Source organism: Lissotriton helveticus, chromosome 4_1 (genome assembly GCF_964261635.1).
Source record: "Lissotriton helveticus chromosome 4_1, aLisHel1.1, whole genome shotgun sequence".
NCBI classification, from domain to species: Eukaryota; Metazoa; Chordata; class Amphibia; order Caudata; family Salamandridae; genus Lissotriton; species Lissotriton helveticus.
The window spans coordinates 347,889,315-347,912,990 of NC_136063.1; the positions used below are offsets into that span (position 1 = coordinate 347,889,315).

A 23,676-nucleotide genomic window follows, 5' to 3' on the forward strand; every position below is an offset into this window, starting at 1 on the left:
GCCGATCACGGAGACAAGGTTTCTCCGTGCAGACCCCAAACACTCCAGGGACGGTGCGTTGCCTCCACGGCCTGAGAGCGCCGTGTGTCTGCACTCTTTAAAATTATTTTAATCCTTCAGGTGTTGGGATATTATGGCAGGCAGACACAGATCTACACGTTTCGGGAAACCTATCCCTTCCTCACGATCAACCTGGTCCCAGGGCACAAACACATATAAGTTCAAACTAGTAATTACATCATTTTCTGTTTGCTGTCTGAATGGCCCTGAGCTTTCTGGAGGATATAGTTTTTATCAACCTTCTATACAAATAAACCCAGTGTTTCACAGTGTAGCAAAGTGAATGTGACATTTAACTGTTATCTCACGTGTCCTTATTTTACATATTGTGCTCATTCCAGTTCAGTTTGTATTAAACTAAATGTGTCTACTTCATAATATTTTTCCCTTCATGGAGAGAAAACCGTTGTTCTTATCAATAAAGTTATACTTCATTCTCAATTTCTTAATTATTAATTCCTCCGCATTCTAGTTTTACTCTCCTGTGGGTAATTGCTGATTTTCTAGATTGTTATTCGGATGTCAGTGCCAACTTGTTTTATCCTTTGTCATTGATGTTTTTCTTCTGTTTGAGATGCTCTACTTTATAGTGCCCTCTGGTGGGTATAGTCCAGATCCATCCTTTTAGGTTCTTTTATGTATCTGTCCCGTTTTCTCCTCTCACGTCATTTTCTGTTGTTACTCTTTTATATTGTTATATTTCAGATATTGTTTTCTACTCGTTTGTTGCTCCCTCGGTTCTTCTTTTTTCTTTTATTCCTTTTATGTGATTGCTTTCTTTTTTCTTTTTTTCTTTTTCCTCACTGGGTATCATTTTCATTATACTGAAGCTCTTTTATTATAGATGAATGTAAAGTTCTTCTGATTGGTTAAGACCAAATGGATGCAGTGTTCTTAGTTTCAGGATGTAGCGAGATTCTTTTTGTCACAACTGTTGCTCTCGAGCCCCACCTCGTTCCTTTTTCGGAATCGTGTCAATACCGTACAACCTCAGTTGTTTCCAGTCTCCCTGGTGATAGCGCTTCATGTGCTTAGCCACAGCATTGGCTCGGTTCTTGTGTATTGTGGCCCTTACGTGTTCCAAGATTCATTTTATTAACTCAAATATGGTACTTCCCACATACTTTAGTGGACAAGGACACTCCACTATATATACTGTGTATTGTGTCTTACACGTTAACAGCTGACGGATTTCCCAAACTCTGATGTCATTCTTCTTGATCTCCTTTATTTGTTTGGCAATTTGGCAGGCTTTGCGCATATGGCATTTAACAGCTGACGGATTTCCCAAACTCTGATGTCATTCTTCTTGATCTCCTTTATTTGTTTGGCAATTTGGCAGGCTTTGCGCATATGGCATTTCACAAAGACTTTCGTGTTGAGCCATGTTCCTTCCTTCTTCTTGAGACTAGGAAGGATTCTGATGTTTGCAAGGAGATATGATTCTCTGAGGCGGGATCTGAGAACCATGAAGCGGACCGTGGCAGAGCAATGTGAAACTTCAGAATCAGACTTGACAGATGAAGAGCAATCCGAAGCGGAAGGAGACAACACTGGACCAAATAAGGTTGCGCAACACCCTTTTCCTTGAGGAATTCAGCCTAATGTGTCAGACCTGGCTAAGAGGAAGAAAGGGAAGACCACCAGAGCCGAAGGCCACAGAACAAGGAGACGGGGCAGGTGGAAGCAAAAAAATGATGGAGTAGCCTGGAACACCAGAAACAGGAGGTGCAGGAACTATAGACAATGAGTGACAACCTTACCATCCTAAACGTGACACCAAGGAAATTAAAGACAAATGAAGAGTAGGTTCTCAGATTTGGACTAACATGTTGTCAGACTGAAACCTTTTAATGCACACAAACATGAATAGATTTATTTAAGTTCTTGAGGAAGGTCAAACTATGAATACTTCAAAATGAAAACTTCTAGACAGACAAGAATGAACAGAGGATTACCGCAAGAGGACATAGATATCATCACAATACGAGATCTGGACACCCTGGCGGTTTTTGAAAAACTTGGAAATGATGGTAGTTCACGAGAGAACGAGAAGAGAGACTATAGATAGAATTGAGGATCCCGGGATAACACAGATAGGCGCTCCAAGTCCCTTCAGGCCATCTTCAAAATTCTATCCATAAACACCTAAGGATGCCATTGATGTGTTCACAGAGAACATTAATAAAGAACTGTTAACCCTACAAGTACAGGGGGAGAAGGACCAAAGAGATGGAACACATTATAAGCTCAGAGACAAGCATTAAAGAACTTACAGATGGATCGGTCAGCAGTGGTGAAACCCTCCGACAAAGTGGGAACTATAGTGTTGCAAACAAGAGCTAATTTTTGGAAAGAAGCCTATAGACAACTGAACGACAAGGAAAATTATGTCCCCACCACTGAGGCAGAGTACATAAAAAGTGTACAGGCATTTGGAGAACTAGTTATGAAATGGTACAACAAAGGTATACTATCCACAGAGGAATTGTACTACTTGCAGAATAAGCACCCAAGGGTACCAACCTTTTACCATTTACCCAAGGCCCATAAAGATAAGACAAATCCCTCAGGGCGACAGATCGTCTCATCAATAGGGGGCCTGACTGAGAATATATCCCCATATGTGGATCATATCCTATTCCCTTTTGTGTCGCAATTGGCGTCGTATACAAGAGACATGATTGACTTTTTGAGACACATACAAGGAGTAGAATGGGAACAAGATTTCCTCATGATCACACTGGATGTAAAGATTTTGTATACTAGCATTAGGCACATAGATGGATTGGAAGCAGTTCAGTACTTTTTGAGAGGATGACCCCTGAAGTACCTGGAGCACAGCGATATGCTGCTTACATTTTTGACTTTTTGTTTAAATAATAACATCTTTATTTTCCAGGATCAAAAGTACAAACAAATATTGGGTACAGCGATGGGCACTTGCTTTGCCCCCAGCTACGCAAACTTGTTCGTGGGCTGGTGGGAGAAGCAAGTGGCCTGGACCAATACCATGGACGAATGGGTAAACAAGATCATTTGTTGGAGGAGATATATTGACAACCTCTTCATAATATGGAGAGTGACTGAAGAGTCTGCTAAACAATATTTTACTTGCCTTAGTGACAACAGTTTGAATCTCAAATTCACCTGTGAGATAAGTGCCTCTCAGGTGAATTTCCTAGATCTGAGAATGTTTGTGAGTGATAATAAGATCCAAACAGACCTCCATAGGAAAGCAACAACGGGTAACTCAGTGCTGCATGCAACCTGTAGGCACCCGTGTAACCTAATAAGGAGTATTCCATATAGGGAGCAAGTGCGAATCAAGCAAAATAGCTCGAAAGATAGTGGTTTCCAGCAAGCAGCAAGAGAGAGTGTTTTGAGGTTTAAAGTGAGAGGATATCCGAAGGGTGTCTTAAAAGATGCACAGAAGAAAGTTGAGGGAAAGGAAAGGGCAGAGGTGCTTCAGGAGGAACAGAGGAAGGATAGCAGTAAGATGACCAATAATTTTAGAATGATTACTAGTTACTCAAATGCTGCAAGTAAGGTGAGAAATATTCTGCAAAGAAATTGGAGAATTTTGAAATCAGATCAAGTGATAGGTCGAGATCTCCCATCACACCCCCAGATGAAATTCAGGAAAGTACGATCAATAAGAGACCAGATGGTAAAGAGCCATTTATCGGCCAACAAACAGCAGTACCTGGGTCCCCAATTAAAAAAAAATATATGTTGCAGCATATTTATGGAGGAACCACAAATCCATGGCAAAAATTTAATTAAAAAAAGTGTTGGCTCCCGCGAATTGTACAATAACACCCGTGATCCAGGGCCAGGGGGGAGGAGCACCATAAATTTAAGGGGGAGGGGCCCTTGTGGTCCACCATCCCAGGCCTCCACGAGGCCCCTGGTACCCTCTCCCACGGGGCCAGTAACTACACTGAAGGGGAGGGGGCTGGCTGGCCCCCCTCCCCAGGGTCAGGAGGCCCATCCCCTAGGGCGTTGACAAAATTGAAGGGGAGAGGGTCCCTCCCTGGCCTAATGCTAGTAGGTTAAGTGAAAGGGGTCTGGCCGTATGTCCCCTCGATGGGCCTGGAGAGGCCACAGGGACCGCATCCCCCAGGCTGTTAACTAAATTAGAGGGTAGGGGAACTGTGTGACCCACCTCCACATGCTAAGAGAGGCCCCGAGGACCCCACCCCCACAGGCTGGTAAATTAACCGAAGAGGAAGGGGGCTTCAAATTCCTCTTTCCTGAGCCATAGAATGGCCCAAAGGTCCCATCCTACAGGCTGGTTTAATGACTGTTTTTCGGGGTCCCCAACCAAGGTGCACCATCTACTTCCCTTCCTGCAAGCACAAGCAGAGAAAATGCAAGGTCCTCTCAGCAGACAGGAGCACAAAGCTGCTCTTGTCAGTGAAAGAACACAGCGTTTCCCTGCCCACACTTTTGAGTAGGTCATTGCTTTGCATCACTCCAACACCACAGGAGCAAAAGAAAAATTTAGGAGAAATTGTGACATGCCCTAGGATGGCACCAGGGCCCATGACCTTTTAAAAAGAAAATGCCAGGACAGCCACAAACAAAATAAAAAAATAAATGAAGTGAATAATAAAGGAGCAGCCACAACCGCTCATTTAATATTCACTACTCCTTCAAGGAGTGCCTCATATTGCCCTGGGAGGGCAATTTTGGTACAGTGTGCTTTAGAGATGTCCCTAGAAGAGGCAAGGACATCAGCATGTTTTTTAATGTTGCAGTGGGACTTTAGGGAGTTCTGCAGTACCCAGCAACGCTAGAAAAAAAGTATGGTTCCTGGATCATTCAAACTGTGACTGCCTGGAGAACTTACCATATACTTTTTAGCATTTTTCAGGCTTGTGCTTTTGATCTACAGCTGGGATTGCAGTGCCTCCAAGGACCTGTGTCTGTAGTTTATGTGATACAGTATATCCCATAAATTACAAGGTCTGTATCTGGTTGGTTTTATTTTTGATATATTTCAGGGTGTAAAATGTTAAAAAGTAAAAGAAAGAGATTTGTGGGGGTGAAAATTGTGTATTTCAGACTCCTTATTTTCCCATTTTCCACTCCAAAAATGTAATAATAAAAAGTACTAAAAAGAAAGAATCACTGACGTGTAGTTTAATAAAACATTCTTAAATATTTTTTAAGTAGTCAATAAGGATGAACATTGTATTAGGTGCATTAGTGAATTATACATTCGATTAAAATTCGATTGCTAATTTTCGGAGAAAGATGAATAAACAATGGTGGGTGGGGAAAAGAGGGGGGTTTGATCAAATGGTCTGGCCTCAGGCCAGGTCCTGGTGTCAACCTTCCCTGGAAGCAGAGGGTTGGCTTTACATATTCCTTTAAAATAAAACCTAGAAATTCACTAAAAAACTAAAGGTTAAAGAACGTTATAGTTAGGTGAAAATGTAATCTGAAGTAATTATAATTTGTGCTCTAAGGTAACTATAACTCACACCCTCGCCATGCACTGCTATTTATCCACATATAACGTCAGTCATGAAATCTTCTATGGCGTACTTCATAATATCACAGCAACATTTGCAGTGAAATTAATGATGAGAAAACTGCATGACGAGGTAGCGAGTTATAGTTAACTTAGAGCAAGAGATTTATTTACTAGAGATAAATAATAATATCTTACTTTATATTAAAATAAAAACATAGAAATTCACTGAAAAATAACAAAGGTTAGAGGACGATATAGTTAGATGGAAATGTCAGTTAAAAATACTGTTCTAACCTAATAAAGTCACTGAAATTCACCATTTATAATTCTCTCAAGTATCAATGTCTTATGCCCTAAAGTAACTATAACTGGCACTCCTGCCATGCACAGCGTTGTCATCAATGATGTCATTTCAGATGTTGCAGTGATGTTAGATGGAAATGTCAGTTAAAAAATACTGTTCTAACCTAATAAAGTCACTGAAATTCACCATTTAAAATTCTCTAAAGTATCAATGTCTTATGCCCTAAAGTAACTATAACTGGCACTCCTGCCATGCACAGCGTTGTCATCAATGATGTCATTTCAGATGTTGCAGTGATGTTATTAATGATGTCATAGAACAGTGATGCATTATGTGAAATGATTAGCAGTTCATGGAATATATAAAGTGCAGATGTCTCCTGTTGAGCTTTTTTGGACTGAAGAATTCAGTAACAATGAAAGAAGTATGACCAACAGTTGTGAAACAGCCTTGTCTTAATCGATTTTCTGAATCTTATTACTGATATTGCTTTTTGCTTGTCAGGCAGCAGTTATTGTTCATAGAAATAAGTCTATGTGGAAGCTGCAGGGCAGGCTGGCAGAAGAAGAGAACATCCTAGAATTGTGTGTTTATTGAAAGCATTAAAATATGTGAACTCAATGTAGGTATTCGATCTAAAAAAATAAGCTCTCATATGACATGTGTTAACAATTCTCCTCAACAGGTAAAATTATCAGTAATACAAGCATTTAGAATATTGTGCAATGCAGCAAATAGTGAATGAGATTTAAAGCTTTTCTGTAAAGTTGTATTTCAAGCATAGAAAGTTAATATTGTCGCGTTCAGTTCCAGTAAGGACCATATAGGAATAATAACTTTAATCCACAAGAGACTTTAGAGAAACCAGGGATAAAGAGCACATAGTCCTCAAGCCAGTAAAAATAAGTTCAGGAAAAATAAGGGAGTAAATGCGTAATAACTTAAATCCACAAGAGACTTTAGAGAGAGCAGGGATAAAGAGCACATAGTCCTAAAGCGAACGATAAGTTCAGCAAAAATAATGTAGTAAAGGCAAAAGGTTTGGGGGAATACCATGGCAAGGATGCCAGTTCTAACATGCACCATAAAGATGATCTTTGGGGGTAAAAGAAAGGCAATTTCTTTTTTTCTCTTATTCTCTACAAACAAGATTAGACCAGCACAGTTTCAGAATGATGACTTTTCTGAATCTGGCAAATTGTTTTACCAGATTTTCATTTTGGTGGTGAATTAAAAAACATTGTTTAGTAGAGAATGGTTTAGCTTAACATAAACACTATGAATAATATATTAAGGAGTCAATTAACTAAATAGAGTGGGACACAATCCAGGAACCAAAGTTGTGAAATGGAAAGAAGGCAGTTCAGAGACATATGTACTAATCATGGTCTGCTGCTGCTGTCTTTCCTATCTCTGGTGCAGAAACAGACAGCCTAGCACCAAGCACATACCTTTGCATAATGACTAGACTGGCTTCTTTGGTGTATCATGAATATTGCAGCGCACAATCAAAAATATTTATATGATAAAAAAAATACTGGATGTGGTAGTTCTCTCGCCATCTTCACAGCTGAATAAACACTATGCAAAGACAAGCTTAAACCCTCATCACTACAATTAACCTGTAGGTGCAAGAACACACCAGGTTGAATTCAAAACATTAGTTTATTGAAGTGTAAGTGTACTGCAGAAATTACCTCATTAATACCTGGCAAGTTCACAAAAGGATACTGGGAAGGTATAAATTGGTTGGAAAGTAGCCATAACAACATGTGAATTATTGCATTGTAGGTTTGTGAATGCCATCAAGCATGCTTACAACTACGGGCAATCACAAACTCATATCTGACCACTCTCCCCTCCCCTGATATAGTCATGGAGTTAATCCAACTAAGGATTGGATTAAGTCCCTTCCAGGATGGCATGGGAGTGATTTTGCACTAGCCACGGGCCACAGCTGCGACCTTTGGCTTGTTTACTGCAAATCCTGACACTGCCTTTGTGATTTCTGACATCAGAGGTGGCAAAAAAATACAGAAATGGCTTTGCTCTTGTTGTTTTCAGAAATTTTTTAATTATGCCAAATGTGAATAATTGTATATATTTTTTCAATCAACCTTTATTTGATTGCAAAGAAACCATTAAAGAAAACAATTCATCACATACAGAAAGCACATTGGTTAAACCACATTATGGATAAAAGTATAAAACCATAACGAAAATATACAATGAGTACAAAATGCAACACACATACAATACATAAAAGTTAATTAAATGTTCACTGGGATATTTTGCTGGGTTAAAGGCTATGTGGGTATCAAAGCCCTCCGGAGTCCATAAGAAGGTCCTTATAAACTCGCCTCTATAACTATAAAATAGTAACAATCCTCCCTCCTTATTTTCCCCCATATTTAAAGCCACCTTTAAACAGAACATACTCTCAAGCAAATATCGGAATCCTCTAAACGCTCTAAGTATTGTAGCGATCCCTGTGCTTACAAAGCAATTGGGGTTTGAAGATAAGCTTTAAAAAAAAAGCTGAAAGAAAAATCTTTAAAAATTACAATAAACATAGAATGAGGCAAAATTGTATGGACAGCCTGTCACAAAGGCAATCAGATGCACTTGCCCAAAAGACACTCTGCCCCTCCCAAAACACAGAAGTCTCCACACTGTGCTTGCTCTAAAAGGAAAAAGAAGAAATCTCTCACACCAAGATAATTCCAGGGTTAAATACAATGTAACACATAAAAACATAATTTACTCCTGTAGTGAGCTTTTGGTCAGCTCTACTTCTAACCTCAGTGATTGACTGTATTCGAAGAACCAAGAATTAACTACTTGTTTATCACCTTTAACAAGGGTGCATGGTGACTCAAACTTATCAGAAAGGCTAAGAGCTGTTAAGATATGTTGGAAAAAGTCAGCCATGGGATTGACAAACTTTTCTCCAAAAGGAAAGCAATCCCATAAGATGTCTCTGTTCAGACTGAACTCCTTTAATTGCCCATATTGCAACCCACAGCAAGAGAGGTGGAAACTCTACTCACTCCACCCCTCCGTGATATACTGTAAACTGAGTTCTGAGTGGATAATGAAAACAGAGGTGGTGGAGTAAGGGAAAGAACCTGCCTACATATTTAATTTTCCTCAGTCTCTAGAGGTAGGGTGTCGGGGCACACCGGGCATTATATATGTTCATTTGGGGGGCCATGGTTACCCATCACACTAAGTGGGGAAGGTTTGATATTGCTCCTGCTGACCTAGTTTTAGACAGGAACATCTGATCCATCATTGCCACAACCCAGGGCATCTAAAACAACTCCCAGAAAGTTAAAGCTATTTACAAGGCCCAGTGATTGGCTGTCTATTGTTAGTTTGAGGGCACTTATGCTTCCTGGGCCACACGCCATGATGTGTGACTTACCAAAATTTGTAACAAGGTCTAGCTAACTCATACATTTTACAAAAGACACCACTACAGTACGAAGGGTTCTCCCATTGGGCCAAATCAAACCTTGGCTGCTAAGATTTGTACAAGATGCATAAATAATTCCCTAAAGCCTTATACACCCCCAAATCTTAGAACATCAGCCAATGTTTGGTGCCATTAATGCAATCAAAGATTGTTCAAAGGTCCATAAAAGCTAGGTACAGAGGGGTTATTCTATCGATAGTGTACTTGCCTATAATAAGATGTAAATTTAATCATTGCTCCATGGTGCCCAGCCTGAACGAAAGCCATTAAAAAGGGCACAAAATGTTGTTATGAAAAACCAGAGCCTGAAAAGAATCCTTCCCAGTATCAAAACTGTGCTATCGTAGGGAGAGCTAGATCAAAAGCATTTGTGGGACATACAATGTCCTTTTTTTGAAAATGGGAACTAAAGTTGAAAGGGCCCATGAGCTCAGAACTCTGTTGCATATCGAGAAGTTTAATGAATTTGTGAGCAGCAGGCCCCATAAGTCAATATTGCATTTGATGGGATCCATAGGGACCCCATTGGAACGGTGGCTTTACCAGCCAAACTTTGTCTTATTGCCCTCACCACTTCTTCATGGCTGATAGAATTATATAATTTGTGCAAAAGTATCTCTTGTTCCTTATCTACTGCTGGTAATTGGTAGCTTGCTTTAAATTGCCTCACTCAATCTGAGCTGAGAACATTAATGCATAGAATGGTGTAATGCCAGGCATTCCTTTACCTGATTTCCCAAAATGCAATGCAAATTTAAGGAGTTCCCAGGCTTTTTTATTAAGTTCCTCACTCTTAGACTGCAAGGTGCATTTATAACATTTGCTGACTGCACAGATCTTTAAGGGATCTCTTGGTTAGGGAAAAATAACTTTCCTCAATTGTTGATTAGTTGAAGAACAATGCCTGCCAAGTCACATTGGGCAGACTACTTTAGATACAGGAGCATAGTGTTTCATAATGGACTAGCATGGCATTGTTTCTCTCCTCAGCAGACCGTTCGAAAATAAAATGTAATGTTTCTGCAAGAGGGTACAGAGAAAAACCCTGGGTTCCTTCAAATGCCAAACGAGCCTGAGACTATCTTGAGCAGACTGGAAAGGCAGAGACGGCTTATCTGGCTTTTTGACCCTAAGCATACGGAAGTGCCCCACGTTAGGGAATGCGTTCTTATTTCCCCACTCAGTTTGAAGGAATGTGCCCAGAAAATAAATAGCACAAAAAAGTTCTCGTGGCAAATATGTCATCGATAACTGAGGCTTGACCATTCCCTCTAAAATATGGTAAAACGAGTCCACCCTCTGCAAATAGCTGAATCAAGTTGATTAAGGGCCCTATTACAAGTACAACAGTCGTAGTGGCGGTTACACCACTGCCACACTGGTGGCCTGCCTGCCGTATTATGAGTGTGGCAGTCGGACCACCACAAGACCGCTGGCTCTACTTGGATCAAGGATCATGGTGTGCCGGTGATCTGGAAATGGGCAGGAATATGCTGGTGGTGCCACTGCGGCACCGGTGAGTATATTCTGACTTTCATTTCCACTGCCCTTTTCAGGGTGGGGAGTCCACCATGAAAAGGGTGGTGGATATGGAAGTATGGGGGCCTTAATAGAGCCGCCTGCCACTTCTGGGCCTGGAAGTGCATGCGGGGGGCACAAGTTGTGCCTCCCTGGAATGGCGCTCCTGTTTCTGAATGGTATAACATGCACAACCTGATGGATGCCACACCATGTAGGACTGTGCTGCAGGCCCTGTCACAGCGACATGCTGCTGGTAAAGCTCTTCTATGAGCATAACAGACCGCGCTGTGAGACCGTCGCAGCAGTGCCTGCTCTCCATGGATTACACTCATAATCTGGCGAGCAAGAGCACTACATGCTTGGTGCTTCTCCTGTTGGCGTGGCGGTCTGACACAAGGACCGCCAAACTCGTAATAGGGCCCTAAGATTGCTTCTGCAATAATTGCATATTATTCACTTTTAGTCTTAAAAACAATGGAACAGCAGGTAAGTAAAGCATGTTTTAAATGTATGCTGTGTGCGTGCCTGTGGCTGAGAGTGTGTTTGTGTGACAGAAGAAGTGTTCATGTCATGTATGTGAGAATGTGTTAATGTAAGTGAAAGTGGCAGACAGTGATATGAGTGGCTATAATGAGAATAAATGTTCGTAAGTGAGTATGAGTGAGTCAGGGTGAGTGAGAATGATAGAGTGAGTGAGTGAGTGCAAGTCAGTGTGTCCGGGTAGACATGAGTTAATCAGTATAAGAATAAGTAATGTGTGAGTGATTGTAAGATTGAGTGCATGAGGGATAATGAATGAGTGCAATGGATGACAATGCTTGAGTAAGAGTGAGTAGGTGAGAATGAGTGTGAGTTAGTGAATGTAAGTATGCTTGCAGGTCTGCTTTTAGCCCTTTCAAAATGCTGGTGTTGGCATAGCGAGGACAATTAGAGTGGCACACTAGAGTTAATACTTGATATATGGAACATCCATGGCAAAAGACTGGCACAGGCATACTGGAGGTAATTTTTAGAATGGGACACCAAAGGAAACATGTTCATGCTAGCACACTGGAGGCGATTCTTGGCATAAACTATGACAGGTGGGGTATATAGGAGGGGGACAAACATGATATAATGCTGGCCCTATCATACCTGTGGTACATTTTGACACATGGGTCACAATTGCTACATGGATAACATTCCAGGACTAGATATTATATATAATTGTTGGCATGAGGGGACACCCATGGCTTATGGGGACACCCATGGCAAAAAGCTGGTCCAGGCATAGTGGAGGACATTTGGGCATATGGAGGCAACCATACTAAAATTTGAAGGGGCTCAACTCTTGTAGTACATCAGGTTTAATTGGCATTGCAGACCATGAAAGAACTTATATATTTAATGAGTGCTCCTTGACAGCCCATTGCTTTTTAGTAGGTTTATATGAAAAATAATTTTTTAAATGTACTATTTGACCCATTTTTGGATTGGGAGACTATCTTACCTCTAACCCTTTAAAAGGACTGTGGTACATTGTTGCTCAGGACAGGTTAGGGTGAATATTTTATCATATGCACCCCACTACTTTAAAAGGTTATGAAAGCAGCCTAATCTAGGTGAATTCAAAAAAGATATTTGTTTTGTATTTTTCTTATAATGACAGAGTAATAAAGTAACTTCAGTGATGTCCGTTATTGTAATGTCATCCAGATTAAGGTCAAGTAAAAGAGCTTTCTAGGAAGATTCAGGGTCAAGGTCATATGTTGTCACTTCCTTCGATGTCTATAAGGTGAAAGGGTCTGTGATGTCATGTCTATTATACTTGATATTTTGGTAAATTCATCCTGATGGGTCAAGGAAATAGACAACTTCAGTGTTTTGTCAGGGTGTTGGGCTGTCATTAGCTTTTTCTCACAGCGTACAAACAAAATAGAAACAAAGAAAACATGTTCTTTGGAATGTTGGGCCGCTCTAGGAGAACAGGAAGATTTTAAAAGTAACATGGCAATTGCAATAGTAAACTTGACATGCCCAAAAAAAGTCTCGAAGTACATTCATGTGAAGTCACAGAAATCCACTCATCCTCTTACACATTTGAACATGAGTTGGACTCGGAGTGCTTTCCCTTCAGACTGACAATTTGAGCACCAACAACACAACACATGGTATTATGTAAGTAGTAGAGTTTTTCCTTGAACTGTATTATCATCAACACAAAAGCAAAGCAACAATTGCCCAAATAAACCTAGCACCAAATCAATGCATGGTAGATCATCCCTTTCTTTCTTAACAAGTTTTATGTATGTATGTATATGGTAGCACAAACTTAGCCAAAAAGCAGTGAAGCATGTAATTGGTGAGAAAATGCTTCTAATTGATTACTCTTTTCTGTTATTTATTTAGGGGCATTCACACATCACCTGCATGCCAGGACCAGTAAGGAGGTGGAATTATCCTATTCCTATTTGCTTAGGTAATATAAGGAGATTTAATGTGTTCTTGGTGAATTTCTTCTATGCGTTCATATCAGAATATTTTTGTTTGTTAGTTCCAGGTAGCAATTGCCTTGTATTCAACAATGATTATGTTTAAGATGATAGTTGATATAATAATGTCTAATTCTGCTGAAAAGCAATAACAATAGAAATGTCTAATGCGTATGATATATCATCTACTACTACGACTACCACTACTACATTTTTGATGAGGATGAAGATAATAGAAATTGTAAGTTCGGGGTGGAGTGCTTGCAGCTTGAACACTGATCCCAAAAGGTAGTGCAAATATTAGTGATCTGAAAGGTATAAATGTCTTAGCAGACTCAATAGAATTCTAGACTTCAGCTTTTCACTGCACACAATCTCAGAATCTAAGATTCACTTGATGTTAGTGCTCAAAAACTGCATGTGGTAAAATAAATATTTGAAAAGTATTACTACATTATGCTGTCACCACTATCTTCATCCAGATGTCACATTTCTTTCCCATCTGTTGCAAAACCATGCTTGAAAAATGTTGGTTATGAAAAAATATATTACAAGTTTTGACCATATTCTCAAAGTAATGTTGGAGTCTCTTAAATAGTATATTTGAAGTATTAAAAACAATCCTGTAGTATTCTTTTATGTACTCTTTCATGCTTTATTGAATTTATTACAAAACATTCAAAATGAGAATAAGCAGGGAATAATAATATGCAATTTGTACATATTAAAACACTATACCCTCTTTGCAATTTTACAAATTGGGAGTAAGATTATGCAACTACTACATGGGCACACTTTTTATGACTTCCAAATACCTTTGTGAAAAGGCCTATTGTGCTTTTGAGTACACTTCAAAAGCAATTTCTGGGTTAGTGAAAATTCACTTTGGATTTCGAACAATTGGCAACAGGTTAAATAAACTGGAATATTATTTTAGGAAAAAAATGTAAAGCCTGATTTTGCATGAAGTAGTTTTATATTTAAAATATTAGCACTTTTATATTTAAAATATTAAAATATTGCATTATTCAAAGATCTGATTGACAAATGTCTGACCTGTTGACATGTAGCTCTCCTTACCTTTATTTCAAACTATTCTTGAGTTTTGAATTCTTGGTGTGTATCCACACTCCCCTCATGGACACAAAGGGATAAGTTAGGATCAAACATCTAAAATCTCTTTGATCCTGCTTCTTATTCCGCTTCCTGTATCACCTGATCCGTGCAGAAAGACGACGGAGGCCGTGTGATTCCCAGTTTGTGGTAAATTCATCAGTGGTATCACTTTGTTCCCATTTCCTGCACAGGATTAAGTTAACGCCAAATTTGCTGGTCATACTTAGCGCTAAAATATTTTTCACATTTACAGTGCTTAAAACATGTATGGCTTTTTAAGCATCACATGTACCAGAATGGCACAGTTGGTGAACTCATATTTGTGTGCTAAAGTTTTACTTTTTCTGAAAATGTATTTGTACCCTAGCATGGGATGATACTTTACATTGTTTTGACTATGTATATCAGCACCGCAGTATGCCATACGTACTAGTACCTCAGTTTAATTATTGCAGATGAAATGAATTCAAAAAGTATTCATTCAACATATTCCTTAATTCTATATTGTCTTCTGGATCCAAATAACCTTTTCTATTTATAGTATCTAGGTGTAGCGGGTTCTATTTTTAATTTGAATGATTCTACTGCAACTGTTAACAACGATAGCAATAAGAATAACAAAGTTAGCAACACAAACCTCAATATGAGCTGTGCTCAATTTAACGATAATCATAAATGTAACAATTCTAAAACAAAAATAATCACAGCAACAATAATACAATTGAATGCATATATATTTAATTTTGAAAAGAGTAGATTTTTTAAACTCTTAAGAACAATAACAGACAAATGGCAGATCAAGTTTGAAATGTAATTGAAACGTATCCCTTTTTGTCTACGGTATTTCTTTAATAGAGTAAAATATCACACAATACTTCTTCTGTTTGTTATTTCAGCACAATGTGGGGGTGCCATGGACGACTTCAGTGGAGTGATTCTCAGCCCTGGATTTCCTGGAAACTACCCAAGCAGCTTAGATTGCACATGGACAATTAAGCTACCAATAGGGTTTGGTATGTGGTCTTTTAGCATTTCAGTTATGTCACCCAAAGATTGTTCTTTAACGGCTTTAGAATAGTACATTACATTTAAGGTACAGCAGTGAAGCATTATTTTGTGGTTTTGCTATTTTACATTTTAAAAGCATCAGAGATTCAAATATGGACTTTTTCATGAACACTTACAGTAATACTAGCATTTAATTTTCTCGAATTGTGCATTTAAAAAGTCATACACACTTACAAATTATGGTTCTTTATATTGTTATACTGGCCACATCTGTCAAGTTAATTCAAAATGTAACAAGTGGCAGTCTGCACATTCTTTTGCATCATTTCTGCCTGGTGCTTAATTGATAGGTTTTCCCTTTTTGTTACAACCACCACATAGATGGAGCTACGTGGAGTCTCTCCAACGGTGTTGCAAGTCACCTGACCCCTGGTATACCCTCTTTTAGGTTTTCAGAGATGCCCAGTTTCTACTTCTAACAATTAACATGAGAACTGATTTAACAGTGCATCAGAGTATTATTTACATTACAATATTATTATTTCTGTAACTTTCTCTCCATTAGTGTATGATTTAAAAAAGGCTAATCATAGTAAATTGTCACATAACTAAAATATGTCTACTGCTATCCACCAATGAGGTGTTTTCTGTGCTGGTGAAGGATACATTACATGCATCTTGTAATTTACAAATATTTGTCAAAGGTAATTAGTTCATCACACACTTCTCTATCTGTTTAGCAAAGCGAATTATGACTCTTGATATGTAATAAAAAGCAAAAGCGTACTTGGACATCTGCTGCAGAATATTCCTTTAGATCCTAACTTGACCGTCTATAATGGAGTTTGTGAGTTCAACAGAGTTAAGGGTATAAGAACCACCATCATCTGCTAGCCACGTTTTTAACTTTCAGTAAAAACATGAACTGTGTTATTTTATTTCTAGGTGTACATTTGCAGTTTTTAAATTTTTCTACTGAGACCATCCATGATTATCTGGAGGTGAGAAGTGGTTCTACAGAAACTGGAACTGTAATTGGGAGACTGAGTGGTCCACAACTTCCAACGTCACTGTTCAGTACAACTCATGAAACCAGCTTATACTTTCACAGTGATTACTCTCAGAATAAGCAGGGATTCCACATCCTATACCAAGGTGAGCATTCTTTTAGTGTACAAAGTACTTTTTCAACTTACAAAGGAGCCTTTAGAAAGGCTGATAATTGGCGACCAGTGGTCATAAAAGCATACAGTAAGTAGCCAAAAGTATATTTTTAAGTAGAACCGTTTATTTAGAGAGTTTGAATCCACATACACCTATATATGCTGCAGACACTGTATACAAATGTTATGGGGACAAGCGGCCCTCTCATAATGGATTATCTGTAAATGTATTTATTAGCCATTTTACATTACTTTCATTATTGTTGAATTTGTTGTTATAATGTTTTCATGTAGATGAAGTTGCATCTTACATTTAGCAGAGGTACCAAACTATAGTTAGATTTGGCACCTTATCCTTCTTTATGTTAACTGTAAAGGGCATCTATATTTTAAATATCTAGAAATGCATATGTGCATGGTTTCAGATCTGTGAGGGAATAGCACAAGCCTAGGAGTTTTAAAAAGAATTCCTAGCTCACATATTAGTAGAGTATGTCAAGGTCAAGTTTCAATGATAGACATGTAAAAGTATGAACATTTTAAGCAACAATACAGTTGAAAAAATAGAATTTGAGATTCAAACAGAATGAAATGATGATAAACACAAAAAATCCATAATGTTTTAAAATAAACATGGACAAAATAGGTCTAATAAGCGCAATAGAAGTTGGTAGGAGTGATCTTTGACATGGAATCATGCAGAACTAAATGCAAGTAATTTGGGGAAAGTGGTTAATGTTGGCACAGGGCTACATACAAAAGTAAATTTTGGATATTTTGTGTACAAGTGTCATATCATACCAAAGTAGAATTGATGATGATTAGCTCCCTGACAGAAGAATTTCCAATGCCATGTTGTAGAATGGCAATAATTCCACTGGGAGTAAACCCACCAAAAGAAAATGTACTGCACTGTCTGGGAATATGTGCATTTAGCTTTAACAGAAATCTCCAAATCAAACCGTTAATCTGGAATTGGAATTGGAAGCGGATTTGTAAAGCGCGTGGCTACCCAGGGGTGTCCCAGCGCTGAGCTCGAGGAATTAGCTAGGGAACGGATGTGTCCTAGGGGAAAAGCCAGGTTTTCAGGAGCTTACAGAATTTTGATAGGTTGGTTTCCCTGCGAATGTTAAGGGGGATGGAGTTCCAAAGCTTGGGGGCATTGTACGAAAAGAGGTGTCCTCCTGACCGTGCCTTCTTGATTCTGGAGACGTTTGCCAGAAAGAGGTGGTCGGATCTTAGCTTCCTGTTGGCTTTGTTTGGAGAGGATGAGACCCTGAATGAGGAGTTTTCTGGAGCGGAGGCTAAAAGGGGGAGAATTTTTCGTGTGGTGCGTAGAAGACCAAAACAGATTCCTGCAGTGACCGTCCTGAGTTCTTCAGAAGCGGTCGCTCCCCACGCTGCTCCCTGCTCCTATCTGTGGTATCGTAGCGCTTCATTGCCAGACCGCTGAAGTTTTTGTGCCTGCTTAAACTACTATCGTAGCGCTATACTGCCAGACTGCCCAACTATTTGTGCCTGACTGTAGAGTTTTCGTGGCGCTGTACTAGTAGGTTGCTATTTAATTTATTTTGCATTGTGTGTTGCTCGCTTGCCAGCTTGCGTTGTTGGTGCCTGATTGTGCCAGTACTGCTTGCCCATTTGTTCGCGTTTGTTGAGGCTGTGCCCCAAACTCGTCCTGCTTCGCTTTTTGGCGTGCTGCCATTTTGTTGTTTGTTACTGTGCTTCCCAGCCCGACTCTCCACCCCGCTCCCGCCTCCCAGCTGCTCCTCCCTCCCACTGTAAGGTTAGGCTCTGCCCTCTCGACCCTGCGCTGTAACCGTCCTGGGTTCTTCAGAAGCGGTCGCTCCCCACGCTGCTCCCTGCTCCTATCTGTGGTATCGTAGCGCTTCATTGCCAGACCGCTGAACTTTTTGTGCCTGCTTAAACTACTATCGTAGCGCTATACTGCCAGAATGCCCAACTATTTGTGCCTGACTGTAGAGTTTTCGTGGCGCTGTACTAGTAGATTGTTATTTAATTTATTTTTCATTGTGTGTTGCTCGCTTGCCAGCTTGCGTTGTTGGTGCCTGATTGTGCCAGTACTGCTTGCCCATTTGTTCGCGTTTGTTGAGGCTGTGCCCCAAACTCGTCCTGCTTCGCTTTTTGGCGTGCTGCCATTTTGTTGTTTGTTATTGTGCTTCCCAGCCCGGCTCTCCACCCCGCTCCCGCCTCCCAGCTGCTCCTCCCTCGCTCCGCCCCCCTCCACCATCCTCTTATGACAGATGCATCTGCGCGCAGCGGACGCGCCCTATGCGCGCCGAAGGTGCGCCAAAGGTAAGCCCGTCTACGCCCGTCCGCGCCTGGACCGTGCCCAGCGCCATACCCCTTGGCCCCCGCAAATTCCACTCCTCCCGCATAACGTACGACGCCGCTACCCTCTCAGCACTTAACCCTGGCCATCTCACAAACTGCTTCGAAGCCGCCCCAGGACACACTGATGGACCCTTCACCTGCCACTCCTGCAAGTTTGACTGCACCAGGACGCACACCAAATCCACAAACTCGAAACAGAGCTCCGACGCTAACCACCTGAAATGCATCCTGCTCAACACACGCTCGGTCCACAGACACGCCATTGAACTTTGGAACCTACTCGACACCACATCGCCGGACGTCGCCTTCCTTACAGAAACCTGGACGAACACCTCATCAGCTCCAGACATCACCATACCCATCCCGAAAGACTACAAGATCATCCGAAAGGACCGCATCAACCAAACAGGAGGAGGCATCGCCATCGTCCATAAGAACACCATCCGCATCACGACCAGTTTCGACGACAACCTCACAACCGCCGAACACCTTCACTTCCAGATTCATACCGACCCTAAGACCACACTCAGAGGCACCCTCATCTATAGACCACCTGGAACCCGCACACAATTCAGCGAAGACATCACTGACTTCATCAGCCCACACGCCCTCCCCTCCGAAGACTACATTCTACTGGGAGACCTCAACTTCCACCTGGAAAAGAACAACGACAGCAACACCACCACCCTTGTGAACAACCTCGCCAATCTTGGACTCAAACAACTGGTAAACACCCCCACCCACTATGCCGGCCACACGCTCGACCCAATCTTCACCTCCAGCAAGCACATCTCCTTTAATCACACCACAGCTCTCCATTGGACTGACCACAGTTGCGTTCACTTCAACTACAAAAAGATTATGACCCACAACCACCCACAACCAATTCCCCGAAGAAACTGGAACAAAATTACAACAGGCCAGCTCTTCACTTCACTTCACCAAAATCCTCCTGCAAAATCATCGGACCCAAACCAAGCAGCCACCAACCTCGCACAATGGATCACCCACAGCGCGGACGAATTAGCACCCTTAAAAAACCTCGAAAACAAGCAGGGCAGCAAAAAAGCCCCCTGGTTCAATGATGACCTTAAGAAATCCAAGAAGATCTGTCGCACCCTCGAGAAAGCTTGGCGAAAAAACCCAACCACTGACAACCTGGCCACCTTCAAGAACGCCACCCGCAAACACCACCAACTGATCCGATCCACCAAGAAATCAGCATTCAAGAATCGACTCGACAACAACGCCCACAACAGCAAGGAACTATTCAACATCATCAAAGAGTTTACCAACCCCACCTCCGGCACTAACGACATCACTCCCTCCCAAGACCTCTGCGACTCTCTAGCCTCGTCCTTCCACAACAAAATTGATGATATACATAACAGCTTTGGAGACCAGTCCACCCCACCCTCCTCCGAACTAAAACCCCCCTCCAACAACCTTTGCGCCTGGAATCCAATCACCACTGAAGACACCGTCCGCCTGATGAACACCATCCACTCAGGATCACCAACCGACCCATGTCCCCACCACATTTTCCACAAAGCAGACTCCATTATCGCACCACATCTCCGAGACGTCATCAACTGCTCCCTCAACTCCGCTACCTTCCCGGAAAGCTGGAAACATGCCGAACTCAGTGCCCTCTTGAAGAAACCCACAGCAGACCCCACTGAACTTAAGAACTACCGCCCCATTTCGCTCCTCCCATTCCCTGCCAAAGTCATTGAGAAAGCCGTCAACAGTCAACTCGCCGCCTTCCTCGAATCCAACAAATCCCTTCACCCTTCACAGTCCGGCTTCCGAGCCAAACACAGCACCGAGACCGCTCTCATCGCAGCTACAGACAACATTCGAACTCTACTAGACAACGGAGAAACAGTTGCCCTCATCCTACTTGACCTCTCCGCAGCCTTCGACACAGTCTGTCATAGCACCCTTATACAACGCCTCAGCAACATCGGAATACAAGGCAAAGCATTGGACTGGATCATCTTGTTCCTCGCCGGAAGAACCCAGAGAGTCCGCCTTCCCCCTTTTAAATCAGAAGCCACCAAAGTCATCTGCGGAGTACCACAAGGATCTTCACTCAGTCCCACCCTCTTCAACGTATACATGAGTCCCCTTGCATCCATCGCTCGCCAACACAACCTCAACATTATTTCCTACGCAGACGACACCCAGCTGATCCTCTCCCTCACCAATGACCCAAACACCGCCAAAAACAATCTACACGAAGGGATGAAAGAAGTAGCCGAGTGGATGAAGATCAGCCGCTTAAAACTGAACTCGGACAAAACGGAAGTCCTCATCTTAGGATCATCCCCCTCCGCCTGGGACGACTCATGGTGGCCACAGGCCCTGGGAACCGCACCCATACCAACGGACCACGCACGTAACCTAGGCTTCATCCTAGACATCCCCCGCCAAGCTCACATCACCGGTCACCTGAAAGACCTCCACTGGCTCCCCGTCAACAAAAGAATAACGTTCCGTCTCCTCACCCACGCACACAAGGCCCTCTACGACCTGGGACCCGAATACCTCAACACGCGCCTAACGTTTTACACCCCCACCCGCCAACTTCGGTCATCCAATCAAGCCCTCGCCGCAATTCCACGCATCCAAAGATCCACCATGGGGGGGTAGATCCTTCTCCTACTTAGCGGCCAAGACCTGGAATTCTCTCCCCACCCACCTCCGCCTGACACAAAACCACCTCTCCTTCAGAAAACAACTAAAAACTACTTGGATATTCGATAAGTAAAGTTCCCCCCCTCCCTCAAGCGCCTTGAGACCCTATGAGTGAGTAGTGCGCTATATAAATTTAAACTTGACTTGACTTGACTTGACTTGACTTAGCTTGGGTTTGAAAAGTGAGGTCCTGGACGAGCCAGACACCCAGGCTTTTTATTTCTTTTTTCGGGGAGGGAGCTGGTCCCATGCAAGTTTGCCACATAAGTTTGGGGGAGAATTTAGATTGATTGCCTAGCACTGGGATCTCTGCTCTTAGTTTGTCGTGCAAACTCATGACTCAAGGCATCTGATAAAGTATCAGCAAGGCTATACAATATATTTATTTCATCTTGGTGAAAACGAAAATTGAAGTAAAACAAGATCTTGGCAGTAGGAGGAATTCTTCATTGCAGAAGGTTGATACAAGGTCATAAAATCAGCAATTACTACTCTCAGCAGGTTGTCACTTTGTTGCTTTTAATTAGCTTTCCTCTCTCCAGTACACGTTTGGGAGACTAGAAAGGACTCTACAACATTGTTTACTACTTGTTTGTGCATGTTAAACCTGTGGTGCAGGAATTGAACGGAACTGAAAAAGTTACAATTGAATATTGGTGCTGGAGCAGCTGACCAGTGTTTTCTGTTTATTTCATTGAAGCAGCAAGTCAGAAATGATTATTTAATGATATTAGATACGCTGTGAGAAACTCTACACCAGGAATTTTACTCACTGGATTTCTCACAAAATTGGCCAGAAATATCCAGGTACAAACATCGCACTAGTTTTAGGGGCAGACGGAGTGCTGCGGCACCCCCAGAATGCTGGAATTCAGACATGAATAAGAAGTAAACATATCTTCAAATTTTGTTTTTATCATGTTACATTTGCAATGAATTCAAATCAGAGTCAAATCAGGTTATGCCTTTTGTCAAACTGCAGCTTTTTCTTCTAACAATGAGGTTTGTGTTTATGTTTCTTCTCTGACTGAAAAGTGAGAGGATTATGTAAAATGAACTGTGTGACAATCATACTGGGGGAGAGGGAGGGTGAAAGGCAAGTTTATTCAATGTTGATTTTTTAGAAGCACAAAAAAATTAAATACCTGTGTATGAACTGTACAAATTATTCAAAATATATTAGCTAGGAAAACACAAATGAAGCACGTTTTTGTGGATCTGAGGTATGAGGACAAAGATTTAATAGATAAAAGCAAAGCAAGCCACTTTACTTGGCGATGCACAAATTATAAGTATTTGTCAAATCAGATTTCCACACGTTGTTTGTATGCTATATGCATGTTGCATGTCTGTTCGAATTTAGTCAAAATGTCAGAGCGTAAGTGACAGTGTGCTACCACACCATTCCTTAGTAATATATGTGTAACAGTGTACTGCTATATGTACCACCAGCTCATTTGCTACACACATTCTTAGTTTGATGCTTGGATTTTCCAAAATCTCTGTGACTTCAGTAATGTAACATTAATGGCAGTGTCTCCACTCTTAAAATTGTTCCATTGCCACCTGGTACAAATCTGTCAGCTCTTAGGTACAAAACACAAGACAGAAAGCATCTGTTGGGATAGGACTGTCCCCTCCACAAGGTACAATCATTTTCTCCTGCCCCAGGTACCTGAGTACCAATATCTGGTATTCTTTTTTTTCTTGGCCTTAGCCTAACACTAATCTGATGTGTGTGCAGAGGCATAGTCCTGTCCCTTTAAATGAGTGAAGTGCTGAACCAGCCATGTGACCTGGAAGGTTGCACTAAGTGCGTTCACATTACACTGACAGTGTATTCATGTCCTGACATGAGTTTATCATGTAGAGCGGCTCTGGCAATGTACTGCTTTTTTTGATTCCATATCTGTGTCACTGAACACTGGAGAGGAAGCCTAATGGCCGTTCCAGTAAGGTTCAGCTTCTGTGCACTAACCCAGTACCTGATGCTAATATCCCAACTCTAAGTTGGG

At 41.3% G+C, this 23,676-nt stretch overlaps 1 protein-coding gene across 1 annotated transcript in view; it reads left to right on the forward strand.

The window, feature by feature from the left end:
• Window positions 1-23,676, forward strand: part of CSMD3 (CUB and Sushi multiple domains 3) — a 3,006,114-nt gene that overhangs the window by 2,452,773 nt on the left and 529,665 nt on the right. Inside the window, exons 40-42 of the mRNA XM_078686868.1 lie at window positions 13,237-13,306; window positions 15,332-15,448; window positions 16,389-16,598. Of these exons, the coding sequence (XP_078542994.1) occupies window positions 13,237-13,306; window positions 15,332-15,448; window positions 16,389-16,598 (397 nt within the window). The remainder of the gene's footprint in view (window positions 1-13,236; window positions 13,307-15,331; window positions 15,449-16,388; window positions 16,599-23,676) is intronic.